At 45.4% G+C, this 21,000-nt stretch overlaps 1 protein-coding gene across 1 annotated transcript in view; it reads right to left on the bottom strand.

Moving 5' to 3' along the window:
* The window catches only part of grik2 (glutamate receptor, ionotropic, kainate 2), a 121,939-nt gene extending 107,866 nt beyond the window's left edge, over positions 1-14,073 (bottom strand). The window contains exon 1 of the mRNA XM_056602570.1: positions 13,925-14,073. Within this exon, the coding sequence (XP_056458545.1) occupies positions 13,925-14,042 (118 nt within the window). The 5' untranslated portion in view covers positions 14,043-14,073. The remainder of the gene's footprint in view (positions 1-13,924) is intronic.
* Between the last annotated feature and the right edge of the window lie 6,927 nt (positions 14,074-21,000).

Below are 21,000 nucleotides of genomic sequence, written 5' to 3' on the forward strand. Positions count from 1 at the left end.
TTCGGAAGAAAAAGAGGGGGGTGAGGAATATAAGTAGAGACGGATACATAGAGAGAGAGAAAGAGAGAGAGAGAGAGAGAGAGAGAGAGAGAGAGAGAGAGAGAGAGAGAGAGAGAGAGAGAGAGAGAGAGAGAGAGAGAGAGGGAGAGAGAGAGAGAGAGAGAGAGAGAGAGAGAGAGAGAGAGAGAGAGACAGAGACAGAGACAGAGACAGAGAGACAGAGAGAGGGGTAGTGGGATAAATATAGAGAGAGGGAGAGGGAGATATAGAGCAGAGAGAGGGAGCGAAATAGATAAATGGAGAAAGAGAGAGAAAAAAAGAGATTGAGTATGATTTACAAACCGAGAGAGAGAGAGAGAGAGTGAGTGAGAGACAGACGCCCACGACGGTCTCGTTTTTGTCACTTCTCAACCAAATTTTGACGTGCTGATATTGACATAAACCGCAGCAAGGTGTCAGAAGACACACGAGGACCTGTTTGAAGTCACGTGACATGTCACATCAAATACAAAAATGAAAAAAGCAGGGCGATGTGTTGACTCAATGCAGGTGAGGCAGTGCAATGTTCCGTATGATAAAAAGTGTGTCGAGGGGGGGGGGGATCATCCCCACTTTAAAACTCGGTGAGTCATATCTCTGGGCCGGTGCCACAGAGGTCCTGTCACCTCCAAAGTGGCCAAGTTCGCCCCTCAGAGAGCCGTCCCCATTCTCACCTCGTAATGAAAGAGCGCACCCCTCCACAGAGCCACACACTCATCCTCAAGTCGTCTCCCGACTTCCATATTAGCTTGCACAAGATGACCCTGGTGGCGAGCTCTGATAATCGACGAATCATCATCCCCGCCTACCGCCGCCTCTCCGGGGCCTCGGGAGCGAGACGGCAGCAAGGAGCGTGATGCAATAGATCCCCCATGTCTTACAAGCCTAGGAATTTAATTATTCAACGTCTTCAATTGTCTTCGGTGCGTTAACCCCGGCGAACAAGGCCAAGTCCTGAGTGTGTAGTACGTCCAGGGGTCCCGGCCCCCGGCCCGGTTTGTTTAAAGGACTCCGGGGACGGTGCCTGTCAAGGGGCAAGTGGGCGGTGTCCTTCGCCTGTTTGTTTCTTTAGCTTGTCTGGTCTGATCCAGACTCCATCGCCGGGACTCCCGCCTCTGAGTTTGGGTGACGTATGGGCATTCAGATCTTCTGCCTGCCAGACTGTGCCAGTCCCTTGGGGACGAGACTGGATGAAGGAGAGACGGGTGTGTGCATTTCTTTGTTTGTCTGTTTGCTATTCGTGCTATTTTGCGGAGACAGACAGCGAGAACATTTGGCAGAACTCTACAGGCACTATACTACGAAAAAACTATATATTTGTGTCATGAAAATGGCAACAATAGTATAAAGAAAAACATTGATTTATCAATAAGCTGCAGCAATTAATCCGCCCACTCCACGGGCTTTGCATTTTCTTTTCTGGTTGTTGTTTTCTGGTGTGTGCTCTTGTAAAAGAGACCATTAATTAAGCTGCCAGTTTCAATCCATGTCCAGCGTTTTCAATTAAGATAATTACCGTCCTCACAGGGAAATGGCCCCACTTGTTTGCTTCATTTGCCCTTTTTTCTACGTTTTCTCATGTTCAACAGTCCTCCCACCTCCAGCCACTGGATGTATGTTACCATTGACCCAAAGGCTGTCAACAACGGCCCATTAAGAATGAAACACGCTTCCTCTGGCCGACATTAAGCAAATCCAGAAGGCTCGGTGCTCTTAACAGATAGCTAATCACGGACAGTGGAAGTGCCATTACTCAGACGGAGGAAAGAAAAAAAGGAAAAGAAGCTGGAGCGTGCAGAAATAACTGCTGTGTGTGTTACATGGGGGCCGCTCAACACACACTTCCTCTGCTGCCGTCGCCCAACCAACCCAAACACAGCGGAGAGAAACGAGGGAGGTCTGTTGGTAGGAGGGAGCCTTTGAGGTGATGAAGAAATAAAGGGAGTGTAGTGGCCTTTTCGACACACACACGTGCATACATATCCCCCTCCTCAGTGAAAGGGGGTTGAATCTACATACAGTAGGAGGTGTCGGCAGTGTGTCGGCAGCTTGCAGGATGTACACGGTACGCGTGACTTGATGCTGAATGAGGCTCGGCGCCCGTTTTAGCCCCATCACCGGAGCCGCGGCCGCTCCACACGCTTGTTAACATCCTTCAGGAAGTCATGGCTCATAACGGGCGAACACGCCATTAGGAGAAGGGAGATCTTGCCTGTTTTACATGCAGATGTTCCATGAAAAATGTCAATGAAGAAGAAGAAAGGAAGCGAAAAACGTTTTTAATTGCAAGTAATTCAACGTTTTGCAGATTTTCTCTGAAGGGCGCACGCGGCTGGCCCAGACAGTGTCCCAGACCAACACAAGTGTGTCATGTTGACAAGGCAAACGCCCTGGCAAGCATCGCCAGCGTTCCCGTCGGCTCAGTTCACCGGCTGCTGGAAGTGAGTCTGAGGTCCCGATACTCCGATGGCGTTTACCGTAATGTTTTATTCAGAGGCGACTTTTATTTATTTATTGTCTCCGTCTAGAAGGGCCTCACTGTTTTTTCATCTTTGATTTTAATTATTTCTCAAAAGCCCCCCCCCCCTTTATCAAACACACACACATAACCCTCTTGAACTTGTTCCCCTACCCCCCCCCCCCCCCTTTCTGTCAGTCTCATTTTCACGTGACTGACATTCAATATTTCTATCCGTCCTTGCCTTAAACTCGGCAAATCTAATCTACAAGACAAGTCGCAGTGGGTAATCAAAGTGTCCTACTCTACTCAACCATAGACACATACTCAACCCACACACACACACACACACACACACACACACACACACACACACACACACACACACACACACACACACACACACACACACACACACACACACACACACACACACAATCTCACACAGTGTTAAATCGAAACATTTAATAACTTAAAGTATTATCAAAACGGCTTGTCTTCTTCACGCCCACCCCCAGAAATTGAGAAAAGATCGGATAGGTATATAAATATATATTACAAAATAAATCTGGAGAATTGCCTGGCAGCTCCAGGGAATTCAGTGATGACAACAGTCTGGCACATAAAAAAAAAGGCATACTGACAAAAAACCAAAGCCCACACACGCAGACACAGAGACACACACACACACACACACACACACACACACACACACACACACACACACACACACACACACACACACACACACACACACACACACACACACACACACCGACAGGCAGGCAGACACACACACACACACACACACCATATTCAAAAAGCAAATATAAGATGGCACGATAGAGCGCCTATGCAGCCTCCAGCTAAAATGGCCGCCCACGGCCCACTGATCCTGTGCTTTATGATGCTGCTGCGTTTTCAGGAAGAACCAGGAAGTCCTCCTTTATTCTGCCGTCTGCCGAGTGTGAAGCGACTCCTCCCGACGGCGGCACGTCTCGAGTCAACTTTTGAATTTGAATGTTTTACCGGTGACAGTCACTCCTCTCAACGCGACAGCACACATCAACGAGGCATGTGATGAAGAGAGAAAAGGCAGGAGGAAGAGGACGGTAGACACAAAATGAGAGATGAGATAAGATAAGATAAGACTCGGTGCGACAGAACCGTACAAACATCCCACAACCGTTCCGTTTCAGACAGAGATAATAAGCAGACAAACAACCGCAAACGAGGCTTGATAGAAACCCGAATCCGAATGCTCTTGTAGAATCTAACTAATATAAGACACAAATAGAAAACGCTTATTTTGTGGCCCCTGGAAAAAGGAAGACATTGACTGAAGAGGCCTCGCCTTTGTAGCTTCCACTGACCCGGGTAAACACCGGGACCATGGCTGAAAGGAAACTTGGCTGGACAACGTAGGCCTATATGTGTTTGTGTGTGTGTGTGTGTGTGTGTGTGTGTGTGTGTGTGTGTGTGTGTGTGTGTGTGTGTGTGTGTGTGTGTGTGTGTGTGTGTGTGTGTGTGTGTGTGTGTGTGTGTGTGTGTGTGTGTGTGTGTGTGTGTGTGTGTGTGTGTGCATGTTGGATTGAAGAACAATCATAAACAAACTCATCGTAAAAAACAAAGACAGGCTGTTGGCTTTCTCCCTGAGCATGTGAATGCTCTGCTGTTTTTACACCCCCCGTTCACTTCCTTGCACAGAACTGATTAATGGGCCACTAAAAAGGAGGGCTGAGAGTGGCTTCAGAAGGAGAAATAATGGCTAGGATTCACCTATTTAATATGCTCCATCCTATATACTTTATTTATGTATTTCTCTCCCTGCTGATCCTTGTGTCGACTGTCCCGTTTGCCACGCGGCGACCTGAATACTAGAAGTTATAGCATTGTGATAAACGAGCTAACCTGTTAGCAAAAGGTTTGCACTCCAATCGAAATACATTTGAATACATAAAGGACAAAAGAGGCATCACTCTCCTCATCTCTCCCTCTCCGCCTCTCGCTGTTGGGAAGCACAGCAGCACTCCCACGTGCGCTGTCCTTCCGTGCAGTCTCCCAGTCTCCCGCACACCACTTCTCTCTCTGAGCACATCTCTCCATGCTATCATGTGTCCGAGAGGTTAGAGTCAGCGTATTATCAAAATAACCATAGCGACCGCACCATGCGCATCGGCGTTGTTGACCCCTCACGGTCAACCACTCTGCAGAGTTTAGCCAACCAGTAGCTCCAAGTGCGCTGCACTTACAAGAACCCCACGCAGCCCAGAGAGCACACTGGGAAAAACATAGTGTCTGCTTACACGGATGGGGACACACACACACACACACACACACACACACACACACACACACACACACACACACACACACACACACACACACACACACACACACACACACACACACACACACACACACACACACACACCCACAGAGCATCCATAATGTGAAGAGTCTCACAGACAGTAGCGGCAGCGGTGCTCACATTAACGGACGACACTTCAATCTAAACGCGGCTAATGAAAGGAGCTCCACGGGAATGAGCACATTATTGACGAATAATCCCAACCCCTGGGAGCGTACGGCCGTCCTCGTGCCAACCCAATCTAAACCGCCTGAAATTTTAATATGACATTTGGAGGATTGGATTTGTGGCGTATCAGCAGAAAGCCAGCAGGTCTGACGGATACGGTCCGCACGCGCTTGAACCGGGCGGTTGGTGTCAATCCCCGTGGCGATGCATCCTGCCATCGATTTCTCCCTATTTGTTTTTTTTTGTGCTTTTGTTTTTTTATCAAGCAGATGATTATTCCAGTTCCCTCGGGGAGAAATGCAGACAGGATGTGGGACGTCCATACCTTCCCCTCAGCAAGATCATTCTAATTCATAACCCGACCAAATGAGTTATCGACTCAGAGCGTCATCTCCGCCGGTCTCAATCAGAGCTCTCCAAGGCTCCTTTAATACGCTTCGCTCTGTACCTCTGTCTGATGCAGACAAATGAAGAGCACAACACACTGATTAAGCCATGTAGTCCTTTACACAACACGTTGATGTAGTCCTATACAACACACTGATGTTCTCCTATACAACACACTGATGTAGTCCTATACAACGCACTGATGTATCACTATAAACACACTGATGTAGTCCTATACAACGCACTGATGTATCACTATAAACACACTGATGTAGTCCTATACAACACACTGATGTAGTCCTATACAACACACTGATGTAGTCCTATACAACACACTGATGTAGTCCTATACACCACACTGATGTAGTCCTATACAACACACTGATGTAGTCCTATACACCACACTGATGTAGTCCTATACAACACACTGATGTAGTCCTATACAACACACTGATGTAATCCAATGCAACACACTGATGTAGTCATATACAACACACTGATGTAGTCCTATACACCACACTGATGTAGTCCTATACAACACACTGATGTAGTCCTATACAACACACTGATGTAGTCCAATGCAACATACTGATGTAGTCCAATACAACACACTGATGTAGTCCTATACAACACACTGATGTAGTCCTATACACCACACTGATGTAGTCCTATACAACACACTGATGTAGTCCTATACAACACACTGATGTAGTCCAATGCAACATACTGATGTAGTCCAATACAACACACTGATGTAGTCCAATGCAACATACTGATGTAGTCCTATACAACACACTGATGTAGTCCTATACAACACACTGATGTAGTCCAATGCAACATACTGATGTAGTCCAATGCAACACACTGATGTAGTCATATACAACACACTGATGTAGTCCTATACACCACACTGATGTAGTCCTATACAACACACTGATGTAGTCCTATACAACACACTGATGTAGTCCAATGCAACATACTGATGTAGTCCAATACAACACACTGATGTAGTCCTATACAACACACCAGTGGAGGCTTCTCCATTGAGGAGAGGGAGGAAGATCCTCCCTAACATTATTGAGAATAAAAAATGTAGATGCCCAGACTATTGTAATGAATTAATGCCCTTAAATATGACTACTTTATTGCATTTGAATATATAATGTTCGTTTCCCTGGGTAAAGGGACATTAGCACCCCCTATCGCTTATTGACAATTACTTCAGGGAGGAAGGTCCTCCGTCGCCCTCCGTTGACTCCCATTCATTTCCCCGAAAGTACTGGCGGCCGGTGGATAACATGGGTTTCAATGGGAGAGAGGAGGAAAGTCCTCCTCTGAGTGGGTGGGACCTTAAGGGGTCTGATTCGCGCAAAAATCTATCCGTCTGCCTTATGAACCAATAAGCAGGATCCCTGGATGTTGAGCAGCGTTGCCAGATTGGTCAGATTTCCCACCCAATTGGGCTACTTTTAACCATGTTAGGCTGGAAAAATTATCATTCGGCGGGAAATCTGCCCAATCTGGCAACGCTGTCGATAACAAACCCGGTCTGCATTGCCGCGGTGCTCAGTAAGAGACGCAGAGCAAGTGAAATCTGCGATAGCGAGATCCTAAATGTACAATGGAAACATTGGAAACGGAGGACATTGTTAACGTCTTATTAAAAAAAGCATTCCATTCATTGAGTTACAGTGCTAAGTTAGCGACCAAAGAAAGAGGTAGACCACTTCCCAAAATCAAGGTGACCAGAAGTAATGGCAACGTCATTGTTGTGAGTGCTACATGGTTTGCTAGGTACGCATGGCTTACTGGTAGCATTACAAGCAATCGACTTTATTGCTGGCCCTGTTTGCTTATGAATAATAGCAAATCTCCAACGTGGGCTGTTCATGGTTTCACTGATGTGGAAAATCTTGATAGGGCAACCAAACGCCACAAGTGTCAACCCGTCGAGATCTAGGCCCAATGATAGGCCCAGATTTTTTTATTTACTTTTACAAATCAATAGTAGGCCTGATTTGACAAATATGCTTTGCATCCTTTCCTTCTCAAATTACAGTGATGCCACTGGTGGCTTTGTATAAATTGTATTCACATAACTCCCTCCCTGCTATTTTGTAGTTCACCAAAACACCTTGAAATAACTTGAGTCTCACATTCTTATGCCACCATACACCAACAGTGCAAGCAGGCCAATGGCAACCAAGCGCGCAGTCCTTCCTCCCTCACTTTAAAAACCACCAGCCGCCACTGCAACACACTGATGTAGTCCTATACACCACACTGATGTAGTCCTATACAACACACTGATGTAGTCCTATACAACACACTGATGTAGTCCAATACAACACACTGATGTAGTCCTATACACCACACTGATGTAGCCATATGCAATACACTGATGTTGCTACAACACATTGATTTAGCCATAACACAGAGACTGATGGGAACACAGACATAAACAAAGACATAGCCAGGCAAATTTATTGAACATTCTTTCTGACAATTTCACAGACTAAATGACTGACTGACTACATGAAAGTTGGGCTCCCCCGCAAACCATCCATGGTGACTTAAAATACGTGTTTGTATGTGTGTGCATGTGTCTGCGTGCGTGAGCGCATGTGGAACAGCACAGGGAGCCCAGGGTCAAAGAAAAAACAGTAAAAGGACGCAGCGTCTTCAGATGTCATATCACAGCTCATGTTACAGCGGCACGAACAGGGCCTGTGCCTCCGGACACATCCCAGAGTGCAAGTGGAGAAAAAAAAGTGCTTTGTCAGCAGCGTCGCTGTTACACCAGGTAAGTCACCTCTAGATTCCACTGTGCTCCGAGTCGCTCTGGCGGTCCTCAAAATACAGCCCAGCGCTTACCCCAGCCCGCTTAAGATGGCCAGATTGCGATAAATGCAGGACAGATACACTGTATGTGTTTGAGAGCAATGTCTGGTGCGCTGGAGGGGCTTGGGGTTGTGGAGATGGTGGTGGAATTCATCAAACGCCTTTCCATGGAGAGAGCATTATTACATTTCTTCACACTTGTCCAAATGTTCATGTCGCTCGGATCATGGCAAAACCCCCTCCAGCTTTCGCGCCGGGGTGAGAGAATAGCATTTGAACAGCCAGCCATATCAGAAAATACACACACACAGGCATGCATGCACGCAAGACACAGACACATACAATCACACACTCCTTCACTCTCTCTCTCTCTCTCTCTCTGCTCCGGCTCCTGCCTGAGCTGTTTTAATGATTCACGCTGTTCTAAGCCTTTATGCCCTCAAATGTATTTTATTTTATTTTATAGTTTGTTGATAGTCTCCATAATTATGTTTTATTTAATTTATTTATTTATGTGTAACACATTTTATTTTTTTATATCTATAAACGAGCAGTGAGTGAGATATGAATATTGTAAGCAGTGTTAAATGTATTTACTGGGATTGTGTTGGCTGTAGGCCAGGCCACAGTGCAAGATATACAAAGCCACCACTGCTGAACTTAATTCAAGGGAGCCAATAATACAGGCAGGCAGCACTAAGGCAAATAAAATACATTACCTCAAATATGTATGAGAATTTCTTTTTTCGACATTTACCAATCACACTTGGAAGAGTGCCTTGTTCTGGTTAGAGACAAACACAGGATTGGAAAATAATACAGAAGAAAGAAAAGTACCCGGCCAATGGAAATACACATTGCAGAAATGTATGCATCTGGGTCTGGTTAGGTTATGTTTCATAGTTTTCACAGTTTGTGTTGCACTTCTTTGGCAATGGCCATACGTTTCTAGTTGTGAGAGAGCTCTTCTTCTCAACATATAATAAAGACAATTTAAGTTAAGAAACCCTGGGCATAATGGACACAACCATGGACAGAGAGAGAGAGAGAGAGAGAGAGAGAGAGAGAGAGAGAGAGAGAGAGAGAGAGAGAGAGAGAGAAAGAGAGAGAGAGAGAGAGAGAGAGAGAGAGAGAGAGAGAGAGAGAGAGAGAGAGAGAGAGAGAGAGAGAGAGAGAGACACACACACACACACACAGACACACAACCATGGCTAATGAGCGAGAGATAGACAACCAGGACAGACAAGTAACCCATTGACAAAAAAAGAGGGATAGAGAGAGAGAGAGAGAGAGAGAGAGAGAGAGAGAGAGAGAGAGAGAGAGAGAGAGAGAGAGAGAGAGAGAGAGAGAGAGAGAGAGAACCATTGACAGAGGAGGCGAGAGACAACCATTGGCAGAATAAAAAAACAGATAAATAAAAAGGTACAGCAAAGTAGACAGAGCATGGCCTCCTGGTAGGGAGGTGCAGTTGACCTGGGGAGCGTCTGATCTGATTGTTAGTAAGGTCGATAAAGAGGAAGTAACTAACAGGAAAATCATCTTCCCATGGGGAATGGGCAAAGAGAGGCTCCTGCCACAGTATCACGCCGCCAAGGGCACGCGAGAGTCACTCACGTATCACATGGATGAGCAGCCCCAACTGAAGGATGCTATAACCGATGTTGCCATTCTGTGAAGTCATTCTGTGAAGCTGTGTTTCCGTTTCAGCAAACATGCCTATTGGCAGGAAACGGCTACCCCAGCCATTATTCTGGGGGAGAATCATCATGTTCAAATGTTGAGTAATGTAATTCAACACTCTTCGCCTATGAATGGAATGGAATGGCAGCGGAATCAGGCATTTCCATCATGGTAATGGCGCAAGGTTTTAGCCAACGTGGTGAGGCCGCAGTGTCCCTCTATCTCTTCTGTTCTGTAACTACTCTGCCACATGTTTGCAGTTGTGTTAGAATTCCCCCAAGTTTGACTACGTCAGAGGGCCTGTCAGTGTGTATTTACATGTGTTGGTGTGTGATGACAGCATGTGTGTGTGTGTGTGTGTGTGTGTGTGTGTGTGTGTGTGTGTGTGTGTGTGTGTGTGTGTGTGTGTGTGTGTGTGTGTGTGTGTGTGTGTGTGTGTGTGTGTGTGTGTGTGTGTGGGTGTGTGTGTGTGTCAGATAGAGAACTGTGTTTTCAGTCTGACCTTTTCCTCCTTGAAAGGAGCGGGTGTAGTTATTTATTGAGTAAATTCCTTAAGGGAACACAAAGCTATCAGAATAGCCACTTCTCTGTTCGATAGGGTCTCAGACTTTGGTTTATAACCCGATGGCATGTGATTTAAAATCAGTGGTGTTGGCCAAATGTTACTCCTCTGGCAACAGATAAAGCTTTTATTGATGCCCCCATCTCAACATCATAAACCAGCCATTGCTTTCGCCTCAAATGTGCTAGTACCATTAATTCACCTTATATGTGATCATAGTAGCGTGGCATATATTCGTCCGGTGTTAAAATGCAAAGTTTATGATGCCCTCTTAGACGGAGGGATCTTTATTTCCATATGACGTGGGCATTAGCCATCTTTATACTTTAGGAATATGTAATGCATTAAAAGGCACTCGAAGGCGAAAGTAGTGAATTGAAGCCCCCGTATAGAGTGCACTAGTGAGTACAGCACTTAGTCACCTTTGTCTTTCTGCGTGGACTTTAAGTGCTAGCTCTCATAGGTAGATAGGTAAAAAGTCAGAGTTGTTTTATGTTTGATATGAGGGTAGGAAGCGAATGAAAAATAAATGGATGAATTATTGAAAAGTTATTTAATCTTTTTTGATTCACAAAATATGGGAAAAAGTGCCTACCAACTATGGACAGGGGATATGTTCACTACTTTTGAAACCTTTTCTTCCATTTTGCTTCAAACGAATCGGCAACCTGCCTACCATGCCTCAACGGACAGGGAGCAATCAATACAAATGACGAAATAGTGTTGTTTTTGTTCTCAAAAATGTCAGCAGCTCTCGCGCTGTGTGTGTGTATGTGTGCCTCCTCGAGTCTCACTAACCGTTGCCGGTGCCATGGCATGGAAGCGCTGTTTCGAAACACTGCTTTTTCCCCTTGTAAATTACAACCCATATCACCCTTAAAGTCCTCCTATCAAATTAGATTAGCTGCTTCTAATTGGGGTCAAATGGGGTTCTGCCTTGGAAGAAGACACTGTCTGGGATGCAACTGATAGGCTGGCTTCCTGACCTTGACACGGAGCGTATGTCACACGCCACAGCCTGTTCTTTTGCGTTAGGAGGAAAGCGTGTGAGGTACACACATGGCCAAGCTTGTCACCAGTACGTCGCCAGTGTTTCAATGTGATTCACACACATTAATATTAATGCTGGTGAGTGTCTTCCACATTATGTCAATACATAACAGCTAACATTCATGAATGATAAATGACGCGCCCCCTTGATGTTCTCGCAATAAAATGGGCCTCACGCATTCCGCGACATAATTTATAGCCAACACATGCACACACCACCAGCACATATACAAATACATATACACACACACACACACACCATACACCCTCACCCAGACACCCAAATACAAACATAAAAACAAATTCACTAATAAATCCTCATACACACACACACACACACACACACACACACACACACACACACACACACACACACACACACACACACACACACACACACACACACACACACACACACACACACACACACACACAAACTAATAATCTCTCCCCCACACAGACACCTATACACACACAAATACATGCATTATGCATACACTCACCCACACACATACACTAAGTATTTATTTTTAATTTTAGCTCATGCTGCACCATTTGAATACAAAAGAACAATTATGTTGCCTTTTCAAATATTAACGGTTGGATGGAGGATGATATTAATAGCCTGCATTAGTGACAAAAAAACATGATATGATCAATTATCCCACCCGATGAGGAACTTTATATCCTTATCACTGATTCTATATCAAGCAGTACAGGGCTTGCTGAGCCGATTGGCTGTGTTTGTTGGTGTAGCTGCATTTATCTGAAAATGATTAAGGTATTTTCAAGGAATGGGAAAGGCCTATTGTTGTGTGTGTGAATGTAGCATCATGTTAGCTTTTCAAGCCTATTGACTGGCGACTTTCTCTAACAGAATAGAACAACATGTACAGTGAGTCTCTCTCTCTGTCTTTGTCTCTGTCTATCTTTCTCTTTCGCTCTCTCTCTCTCTCTCTCTCTCTCTCTCTCTGTATCTTTGTCTGTCCGTCAGTCTGTCTCTCTCTGACTCTCTCTCATTAGAAAGTGACCTTCAATCAGTAACTGAATCCTAAGAACATCTTCCTTCCTGGGCTCACACTGGGAACAAGGCAGAAACTCATTGTCACACCCACTGCCGTCTTTTTAACACTGCATTTGCAAAAAGAGGCGGCGTGTGGAACAAACTGTCACAACATCATATTAGTTACATGTGCACACCTCTTCAATACTACCCAATTAGCATTCTAGTAGTGATGTCTAATGATGTAGCTCATCTGCACCACGGGCCACTCAGAGCGTCTGAGGCAAGTAGACTACGACACAAGAGAAACGATTGACTCTAAAGTCTACACTAATTTGAAAAAAACAAAACATGTGTGTGTGTGTGTGTGTGTGTGTGTGTGTGTGTGTGTGTGTGTGTGTGTGTGTGTGTGTGTGTGTGTGTGTGTGTGTGTGTGTGTGTGTGTGTGTGTGTGTGTGTGTGTGTGTGTGTGTGTGTGTTGACTGTTAGGGAGAGGTCAATGGAGATACTGGAAAGTGTATCTGACCTTCAGAAGCAAATACATTCATACAGTGTAAAAGGCTCTTTAAAGCCACGTGTTAAAGGTTCGAAAAGCAGCCCGCATCCAAGCCTGGAAGATGTTCTTAAATAGAACGAATAATGAAAAGAACGCATGGCAACCACAGCCCTTCTCTCCGTATCTGGCTACACGCACGGACGCACGCAGCCACACACACACACACACACACACACACACACACACACACACACACACACACACACACACACACACACACACACACACACACACACACACACACACACACACACACACACACACACACATACACACACACAGGGGATGGAGGGAGGGCTTAACGTTTTCTAGGGTCCAATCCTAACTATCGAACAGCACTTTTAGCGATAATCAACCGAATTAACGTAGCCTGCTGCCAACAGGTGGTAGCGTGCGTGCCAATTTGGCGGAATGGCAAATCATTTTCCCAAAGGAGGTATAACGTTGCCTTGGCTTTTGCACATAGTGTGGCGATTGTTCAGCATTTTTGGCATCTGTAACTTTTTTTTTTCCGTACGCTGCGCTCTCGACGTGAAATGAAGTGTCAAAGGCGGGCCAACAATGAAATAGTTGGCACATGACGGCACGTGGCGACGCATGGCGCGACGCACGGTGTTCCAATACTGGCACCGAGGAGTCCGTGGATTTGAACGCTACTACGCGTTGACATAGGATACAAAAAATGACACGTAGCGGGACAGTAAGACCACACAACAACAACACACACATATACAACCACTGACATAACTTTTTTTTGCAGCCCGAAACACAACTTTAAAAGCGAGTAAATAACAAAAGAAACAGCTTACCGAATCTCAAGACGTGTGGCATCCCGTGAGAATATCCCACGCATTGTAAGAGCAGCACAACAAGCCAAGCTGTGCACCTGAATCTCGCATTAGTTATCAATGGGAAGGATGTCTTCATGGTTCTCGTGGGGGTGCACAGTATTTATTCCCTGAATCGGTATATTCCCCCCCTCCACACGATTGAGTGTTGGCTGTTGCTGTTTTCTTTTCCTCCTTCCCGTTCACGTTAAGCAGCCTGGCGTTCAGGATCACGGCATGGCCACTCGGGAGAGGAGAGAGAGAGGGCGACCCGTTTCCACCAATCCATTCGTAATAGCAACCGCGTCGTCCACAGCTCCGCTCACTGCGCCAAGAGACCACCTTTTCCCCGAGTTATTAGCTGATGGGTGGCGGGGCGTCCATGTTAGTAGGCAGTGCGAAGCTTCAAGAAATCCATCCACGGGCAACCTGGAGAAAGAGAGAGAGAGCGCGAGAGAGAGGGGGGAGATATTTAGGATCCAGTGAGTAAATCTCAAACTCTGGTCGGCGGAGACAGTCTCTCTGTGCTCGCGTAATGCTGCACTGCCGTACAGCAGCTGACGCGGAGCCAGTAGGAGTGTGAGAGGAGCAGGGGAGTGAAGATCAGCTCTCGTCGCTCGGGGTTCGCCGGCCTTGTTCTGCCCACCTTGATGGACAGGATATCGGCGGCAACATTTTTCATATTCTCCCCTCGGTACACACAATAATGTGTGTGTGTGTGTGTGTGTGTGTGTGTGTGTGTGTGTGTGTGTGTGTGTGTGTGTGTGTGTGTGTGTGTGTGTGTGTGTGTGTGTGTGTGTGTGTGTGTGTGTGTGTGTGTGTGTGTGTGTGTACTTTCCTCCCAGCACTTGATACAAAATTCAGGTTTTTGATTTATTTTTATTTTTTATTTATCAGTGGTGAACCGAGTTTCTATTTGCAAATAGATGGAATAGTACTTTTTTTTAATTTGCTGTTACTTTTACAGGTTATGGGCAACATTTTATTGGAAGTAAGCAATACGTTAAATGTCGGGCAATAATATACAGCCTATCGACTGGCTGGTGAGAAAAGGACAGCGCTGCATAATCCCAGCATGATGAAACGTAATAAAGATCCATTCCATAAGGAAAGCTGAATGGATAGCTTGTGAATTCAGTGTGCATGTATTCAATGCAATTCATTCAGGCCAACAAAACACAACATAACATAATTGTGGTCAAAAAAATTGAGAAAAAACAACAATATTCAGAGATCCCTGAAACAACCCTACTTGCATTTCGTTTTACATGTATGCGTTCTCGCAGAGTAAGAAAGAAAGTCAAAGCCAGAGGCTCAGGCCCCAGAAGCCCTTGGACTATGGGCTTTATTTTGGATAAATCGAAATATTACGACCGAAACACTTAATTTTACAGCTATTGAGTATTTAGAAGGTGGACTTTGCGAGGCAAACAGGTTCCCTGAAGGCGGAGAGATGGGTTCAGCACCCTGGACAGCGACGCCATGAAGCCTTCTCCCCACAGAACAGAGGCTCGATGCTCCTTCTGGAGGCAGTACAAGTGCTCGGTTCTAGCATCCAAAGTGGGTTATTACTGTCCCGTTTAAGGAAATAACTTTTGTTATGCAAATTATTATCCCTGGGCAATTATTCCAGCGAATGTATTGCATATAGGCAACGCGGTGGCATAAATAAACACACATTTACCCCCAGGCCCTGTGAACATGGGACCCTCACGACTATTGACTATAAAGTTCCTATAAAGCATAGCCATCTTCATCTTAAAAAAAAAAGAGAAGGTTTATAATAGGCACACGATGGCCTGCTATGACACAAGTATTCGCTGGCAATGTATTAAAAATAAATGGCGACTAAAAGCTCCACGGCGCAGAGAACGTGGAATTTAGAGTGGGAATAAAATCTAGAAAACAAAACACTTCAAACGTAGTTGTTTCTTTTGAACAACAATAATGCGGCGAGCTATAAATGTGCACTAGGTCAAATCAATAGGAGCAGCTATTAGTAATTCATTGACATTTGATTCATAAAAAAAAATGATTCAATTGAACACAAATAAGAGTTCAGGGTTTTCCTTGAAGCCTTTGGATTGCTCCCAGTTGGCACATTTTGCAAAACTCTTCCTTGGTATTTTTTCTATTTAACATAGGCCTTATTGCATGATGTTTGCAGCCGAGCGAACATATTTGCTGAACGCTCCTGTGGGGTCTCAGTGAGCCATGGTTAGCGGAACCCCTTCACACCGCTGCGATGTTGGAATCATAAAGTTGATTTAAAGGCGGTTTCGTGTGGGTAAGGCGCTCTTCAGCTGCATCATTCACATGCGCATTGCCTTTTGTCGCCGTACAGTTCCCAGTCCGATTACACATTATCTACGGATCGTTCATATAAAGGAAGGAGATCATTAAAAACGCCAAGCACTGACAAGCTAAGATTTGTATTTGAATTGCCGCCTCATCCGATGGAAAGAGATCAACCCCAGGGAAGAAGGAGAAATCGCCAAGGTGACATAAGCATCTCGGATAGAGGTCGAGCTGAGACATACGAGGTCACATCTCCCGCACGCTTTACTAACTACCAAGTCGTCACCTACGTGAAGCGATCTGTGCGTGCGTTTGAGGAGCAGAGCGCCATTACGACAAGAAAAAAAGGAACAAAAAGCGCCGATAAACTTTAACCAAAACCCAGGGAGAAAGCACGCGTCTCTCTCGGAGACCGAGAGAGACTCGGGTCATCTCCCCTCGATCACCTGTTTAAAGACAACAACGCCCATGCTGGGATCACATAGTGTCAACGCAAAGGGGATGGAGGCAGAAAGGAGGAGGGCGGGAAAAAAAACGAAGACATTTAAAGAAAGCCTTACCTTAAATATACGGGGAGCGGGAAAAAAACGCAGCCAAGAGTAACAAGAGCAGAACAAAGTATTTAATTTGTTCCTAGAGAGGAGCCGAGTCGGTTCGCTCGCGTTTCCTCGCCTTCCATTCCGGCCGTGGGGGAGACACGCCTCCTGTTGGACGATAGCACGCACTGCTTAAAGCAACAGGGGGCGAGGTGGACCCGCGGACGCAGGGAACTACTGCCCCGAACGCACACAACCGCTGATGGTTTTCCCCTTTCGGTTTGTCACCACTAGATTTTTTTTATTGAATCACGAAATTAAAAAAACAATCAAAAATGAAATTGGTGAATAATATATATACATACACAGTGTGTGTGTGTGTGTGTGTGTGTGTGTGTGTGTGTGTGTGTGTGTGTGTGTGTGTGTGTGTGTGTGTGTGTGTGTGTGTGTGTGTGTGTGTGTGTGTGCGTGCGTGCGTGCGTGCGTGCATGTGTTAACCAAAGCTGTAAGGGCCCAGAGGCCTGGGTTGGCTGTCCGCCTTAATTAGTGGGAGCCTTTCCACGACACAATTAGAGCATTCTCGGGCAACCCCAACACCATGTCATGCAGATATCATCACCATGGTGTCGTCCCCGCGTCATCACCGGCAGCAGGCGACCCGAGCGAATGAAAACAACTTGAGAGTCTGAAGATGTGTGAAGTGTTCGACGTGCACGTCTCGGTACCAGTGTGCAAAGTGTGCGGCTGGGGGGGGCGGGCTTGGGGTCTCTGATCCACCGCCGCTGAGTGCTGCTGCTGAAATGAAAGGGATCTTTGATTCCCCCCCCCCCCCGCGGAGTATCATGAGAAGTTGTATTGTGGAGGGCAAAAATAAATAGTCAATGACATCTCTGTGATCTCACACACCATCCCCCCCCCCACCACCACCACTCCTCATCCAAAACACCAGAACCTCATCCAGTCGGCTGACCATCCGTGCGTGTGTGTGTATGTGTATGTGTATGGGTGTGTGTGTGTGTGTGTGTGTGTGTGTGTGTGTGTGTGTGTGTGTGTGTGTGTGTGTGTGTGTGTGTGTGTGTGTGTGTGTGTGTGTGTGTGTGTGTGTGTGTGTGTGTGTGTGTGTGTGTGTGTGTGTGTGTAGGTGTGTCTGTGTGTGAGAATGCCAAATTACTTCAAAGACCAAACAGACTCTCTGCTACCCAGGCTAATGAAGGACAATGTAAAGCACAACACTTCTTTATCCTCCAGGTAAAGCTCTGTCCCATGCAGCGATGCACCTGCAATGCATGTCGGTCTGCCTGGACAGAACACTGTCTTGTATGCCATGGTCCTCATTGGACCTGAGCATCACTCACCCACTACTCATGTCTCTCTGCCGGACAATCTTTTCCACGCAGTTTTAGTTTTCGGCTGGATTATTACAAGTCAATGGCTTTGGAACACAGTAGTAAGTATATTTGAACAAAAATGTGCATCGGCACAGTGAAGTGCTCTTGTTCCATGTATTCTCAGCCCACCTCTTGCTCAACCGTGTCATTGCTGAACTCGAAGGCAGAGTGTGACATGTAAAAAGCTATGAAGTGTCAAACTAAAAAGGGGTCATTTTAATGTATTCCATTGCATACTGAATTGTTCGGCCATTCAGTCCAAGTGCTCTCATAATTGCTTTAAAAATCCCACTGCCGTGGACTACAATAGAATAATTTGGTTTCACAATGAATCTAAAAAGTTGAAGATGGCTGAGAAGAACAACATTAAGTTCAGCATCGACCGATTCAAGTAAATTCTTCTTGATTCTTTCTTCAAAAATTTCTACCACGAAATCCACCTAAATAAATAGCTCGGGACAAGGAAGCTGAAATTAGGAAACTTACAAATCCACCCACGGAAGGAATATTCAATATGCAAAATGAGTAATAACTTTAGGGGAAACAAAATGAAACAAGATTTACTAACCCTAACCCTATATGAGGTACATATTTTGTGCTGCCCAGACCCTGCCATCCTCCCCGTCTGCACTTTGTGACTGTCCCGAAATCTTATCCTAAACTGTAAAATTACAATCATGTTCCTTCCGAGTTTTAATTTGCCATCATCAACAGAGCATCAATTATATAATCAGGCCGTGTAGTAGAAAAGCAAAAACAATCGAACACTATGCCGTTGTAGTATGCTTTTGTACATTTTTTAATCACAAACTCAAAATAATATATTCACAAATACTCTCTCTCTCCCCCTCACCTATTCTCTGTCTCTCTTTCTCTCTCATACACGAAAGAACACACACACACACACACACACACACACACACACACACACACACACACACACACACACACACACACACACACACACACACACACACACACACACAGTCTCCGCCTCGTCCACCTGTTACCAAGATCATCTTGATGCAAACAGTTGCACATCATCTTTGTCCAGAAATCACTTGAGAAGGGAGCGAGAAGAAAGCAGAATGCTACAGCCCTTTAGGTCCCTGACCTCATCTCACCCTGGGCCCATTACCCAGAATAATCACAGACAATGGCAGGTTCCAGGAATACACTTTTGGAGATGATTGCAGAAAAAAGTCTTTGGGGGGATTGTTTCGTGTCATTTTGCTTCAACAGCACTCTAATTCCGAACCAATCATCATGACCACGCGGGCCAACAGCAGCAGATGCAGTACTGGGCTGGAATCCGGAATTTAAAATATAACCGACAACACGCTCTCTCTCTCTCTCTCTCTCTCTCTCTCTCTCTCTCTCTCTCTCTCTCTCTCTCTCTCTCGAATGGAAGAAACAAAGCAATGCAAATAATCAAGATACACTATAATACATATATATACAGTGAGAAATTATAAAATACTATACTATTAGAAAGGTAATAATGGTCAGGAGAGGAGTTAGTTAATGAGTGGGTGAGTTTCTCTCACTCAATTAGATCACAATTTACAATTTAGGAGGCATAGAAAACATATATCTCCTTATAGAACATTGTCTTTTCTGTGTGTGGGTGCAACAATATGTAATCGCTAGCTCTTTAGCATTGTCACAAAGTGACAGGTGTTGCTATACTTTGACAATCTTATAACCATGCTTGTGAAAACCCCTTATGATCCCGTTCCCATTGGGAGAAGGCTTGTGGCTTCCAGGAGCACACAGAGGTCTGGGGGGCTGGAAGAGAGAGTGGCTTCTTGTCTGTCCCTCTCTGATTAACAATAACTGCTACACACTCCAGCGAGGGGGGTTTCAACCCAGCAGCAGCTCTCTCTTAATGAGGGAGAGGGGCCACAGCCATGCATCTGACGTCAGTCTCCTAAATACCAGGCCAGATCAGGCACGCGGCCCAGCCTTTGTTCCTGTCTCTCGACAATAGCAAGAAAGCCAAGTGAAAAGATGGCTGAGACTGGGAGGGAAAGAGAGAGAGAGAGAGAGAGAGAGAGAGAGAGAGAGAGAGAGAGAGAGAGAGAGAGAGAGAGAGAGAGAGAGAGAGAGAGAGAGAGAGAGAGAGAGAGTGGTGGGAAAATAATGGTGAAGAGGTGGGGAAAGGTTACCATAAAAAAAAGGCAGCACAATAGAAGGGGAAAGAATAATAAAAATGTGCGGGGGAGCTCCACTTATTACCTCGTCTCATTTGCGAAGAATCAAAGATTTCCAACTGATCTATAATTAGTTGACCCCAGCCCTAATTAGAAATACTAAATGCAGTGCCTCTTCAGATTAGAGCCTCTGGAATATTTCTCTCTCTATTTGGTCGGCGAGCCAATAAAGCGTGAGGTGGGATGAAGGGGTGGTGAGGTCAGAATAATTGCACAGACGCTCTGACGTGATCTAGATTAAATTGTGATAAATGTGTCAGGATACACTCGACCAGAGTTTGATCCACCAAGGACACCGATGGGTTCCAGCTCGTGAGCAGCTATGATCCAAAATGTTCAATACGGCAGTGGAGCGTTTGGTAACCCCCTGAATAGACCTGGAGATACTATGACTATTTCTGTGACACTTCTGCTTCACAAAGTTATACCTGCTGCCACCGAGCCTGCCCCAACCCTCCCAAGGCTGCATTACCTTTTTTTCACAACCTTTAACAAATGTCAGAGAATAACAGCAACCAAAGATCTTCATTAAAGGAGAAGAGATTGTCGGGGACCCTTTTCTCTTTAAGTATTGTAAACTGAAATATATTAGCTCCCGCTGCACTGGGAATCTAAAACACATC

This window comes from Gadus chalcogrammus, chromosome 11, assembly GCF_026213295.1.
Source record: "Gadus chalcogrammus isolate NIFS_2021 chromosome 11, NIFS_Gcha_1.0, whole genome shotgun sequence".
In the NCBI taxonomy this organism is placed as follows: Eukaryota; Metazoa; Chordata; class Actinopteri; order Gadiformes; family Gadidae; genus Gadus; species Gadus chalcogrammus.